The sequence below is a fragment of the Crocuta crocuta genome, unplaced genomic scaffold (genome assembly GCF_008692635.1).
Source record: "Crocuta crocuta isolate KB4526 unplaced genomic scaffold, BGI_CrCroc_1.0 scaffold67, whole genome shotgun sequence".
NCBI classification, from domain to species: domain Eukaryota; kingdom Metazoa; phylum Chordata; class Mammalia; order Carnivora; family Hyaenidae; genus Crocuta; species Crocuta crocuta.
This window is the reverse complement of record NW_027531896.1, coordinates 1,297,847-1,300,960: the sequence shown is the minus strand read 5'-3', so window position 1 is coordinate 1,300,960 and position 3,114 is coordinate 1,297,847. Positions and strand designations below refer to the sequence as shown.

Below are 3,114 nucleotides of genomic sequence, written 5' to 3'. Positions count from 1 at the left end.
ACGCTTTTATTAAATATCATATGACATACAAATGGACGGAACTAACTCATCTAATATTTTTCAGCACAGGCATCTTATCTGTAATACTATACAATAATATTGTAATTTTCAAGGGAGCATTAAAAAACAGTAAAAAACTAAGTCCTTCAGAATATTCTTTAAGAACTCAGATATCCTGTAATTTTCATTACACCATTATTTATATTATCCTATAACATTGTCATAATTTAAAATTTTTTTTAGTTCTTCATTTTCAAAAAAAATAGTCTTTAGTATTTTACTCCATTTAAACCCTAAGAGCACTGGCTTCAGGAAAAGAACAGGAAACTCCTTTCCTCCCCTTCCCTCTTTCCAGCTATCTCCTCATCTTGGAGCCTAAGTCACTAACCTATACTCTTCAAAAGCACACCCTGAAATGTTTGTACAATTACTTTTACAACTGGGCACAAATACTCCCTTCTGATATCTGAGTATTACAATGGCTTCAAGTCTGTATGTGTAATGATTACAGTTCTCCATTCTGAGCCCAGTCCACATAGCCACAGCTTCAAGTGACCTAAGGTGAATGGCAAACAAACATTTCTTAACCATCAAGAGAGAAAGAGCTGGTATTATTACATGAAAGGTATGACATGGTCAGGGGAAGGAAGTGAGGCTTGATGGGCCATAATACTCGTCCTGCAGGACCCTTTCACAGAGGGAGAGCCCCTCTCTTCTCCTGCTTCCCAGGTCTAGCTCGCTGTGAAGTGGCACGGCCTACTGAGGAAGGAGGTGTCTGGGGAAAGCAGGGGGTTCTCACCAGCATCTCAAAAACACATAAAAAGTAACAAAGACTACCTTACCTACATCAGTCATCCAGACAACTAATCGTTCAGCTAGACTAGAAACTGATGTAGAATGCCTAAAACTAAACCTGTAAGAGAATAAAACACAAAATTATTAAAAAGAATAGTAAAACACAATAGTGTTTTATATTTTTAATATAAGACATTATCTGAATAAAAGTCACCTGCTTTCTTCTTGTTCTGCTTGTGACTTCTGGGGAGCTAAAAGGCAATGAAAAGGAAATTTTATTTTGAAAGTTATCCTGATAAAGAGAACATATAACAGGTAGAAGACGTGGAAAAAATTCAAACAACTTCACAAAAAAAGTCAGTAGTCCTCTGGCAGGCTGGAAAGTATAATAATTTCCCTGAGGCTAAAATAGTCCTTTTCATATACATTGAAAAAATGTAAAATTTGTTAGGTCTGAAGTACTCTGGGTCTCTGAATATTAGCTGTGAACCACAGACAAGAACAGTGCAAAAGGCCACCACTAAAATGAGGCAAGATGTGGCCTCTAGAACAAATACTTAGGACATTTTTAATTTTTTAATCTCAATTCTGATATCAACATTGGTAAAAAAGTGTTTTGGAGAAAAAAATTCGTTTTGGAAGCCTAACATTACACTGACTTACCTATAGTTATTCTGGATAAATACTGTGAGGATTCATCAGAAACAGAACTCTCATTACCAAGGATGTAGAGTGCAATACTCTGCATAAGGAGAAAATTAACATTATTCTTGGAAACGAATGACATATAATTACACACAGGAAAATGCATCCATTTTAGGTGTACAGCTTTGAGTGTTGACCACATACAATAATATAATCACCACTACAATCATGATATGGAACACTTGTATCACACCGAAAAGCTCCCTTGTACCCTCTGTAATCAACCCACTCCTACACTCAGTGCGGGAAACAACTCCTGTTGTCTTTCCCTATAGTTTTGCCTATTCAAAAATATCACAGATGGGGCGCCTGGGTGGCTTAGTCGGTTAAGCGTCCGACTTCCACTTAGGTCATGATCTCGCGGTTCTTGAGTTCGAGCCCCGCATCGGGCTCTGTGCTGACAGCTAGCTCAGAGCCTGGAGCCTGTTTCAGAGTCTGTGACTCCCTCTCTCTCTGACCCTCTCCTGCTCACGCTGTCTCTCTCTCCTAGAAATAAATAAAACATTAAAAAAAAAAATCACAGAAATGGAATCTTAGAATATGTAAACTTCTGTGCCCCACTTCTTTAACTTAGCATGCCTCTGAGATTCATTCGCATTATTGCATGCATCAGTAGTTTGTTTCTTTTTATTACTGAGTAGTATTCTGTTACACAGATGAACTAAGCTTTCTCCATTTGTAAACTGATGGGCACTTGGGTTGTTTCTGGTTAGGTGAACCCTAACCCACACCATTCTCCACTGTGGCCTTCAGAGTTCTCATGTGAATATTTGCTACTTGCTACTACACAATACCTATACCTGCACTAAGCTTTTTTTTTCTTTTCAAAGAAAGTAGCATGATTCCATTAAAATTTTACTACAATAGGGGGAGGGGAGATGGGCATGGAGGAGGGCACTCGTGGGGATGAGCACTGGGTGTTATGTGGAAACTAATTTGACAATAAATTATTTGTAAAAAAAAAAAAAAAATTACTACAATGAAAGAGAATCTTAAAAACTTTATTATAAACCAATATAAGCACTGCAAATGACACAGTCCTGAATCTAAGTGACATCATATCTAACAAAGAAAAGTCATAATACAAGTATCCACAAAGTTGACTAACAATTTAAGTTGGAGGCTGACCAACTTGGTATATTTGTAATTCTCGGGCTCCCCTTTGTGGCTAGATACACATCAAGTCTCCCTCCACCCAGCAGAGTTGGACGGTACCAACATATTTGGTGGTTTCACTTAAATGTTTCCACATAAGCATCAAGGGATGAAAAAGTTCTGGAATTAACCTGCTCTTAATATTCTGAAGGGGGATGCCTGGGTGGTTCAGTTGGTTGAGCATCCAACTTCAGCTTAGGTCATGATCTCACGGTTCGTGGGTTCGAGTCCCGCATCGGGCTCTGTGCTGACATCTAGCTCAGAGCCTGGAGCCTGCTTCAGATTCTGTATCTCCCTCTCTCTCTCTGACCCTCCCCTGCTCACGCTGTCTCTCTCTCTCTCTCAGAAATAAATTTTTTAAAAAAACATTAAAAAAGTTAAAATATTATAAATATATATATAAAAGTAAGTACATATATAAATATGTGGTGTATATATTACTACTTTTTTTTTTTTTTT

General features: G+C 37.8%; 1 protein-coding gene across 2 annotated transcripts in view; it reads right to left on the bottom strand.

Moving 5' to 3' along the window:
* Positions 1–3,114, bottom strand: part of ANAPC1 (anaphase promoting complex subunit 1) — a 98,418-nt gene that overhangs the window by 51,487 nt on the left and 43,817 nt on the right. For both annotated transcript variants that reach the window (XM_077773458.1, XM_077773457.1), the window contains 3 exons: positions 1,459–1,537; positions 1,010–1,046; positions 843–913 (listed from right to left, as the gene is read on the bottom strand). In XM_077773458.1, coding sequence (XP_077629584.1) covers positions 843–913; positions 1,010–1,046; positions 1,459–1,537 — 187 coding nt within the window. The remainder of the gene's footprint in view (positions 1–842; positions 914–1,009; positions 1,047–1,458; positions 1,538–3,114) is intronic.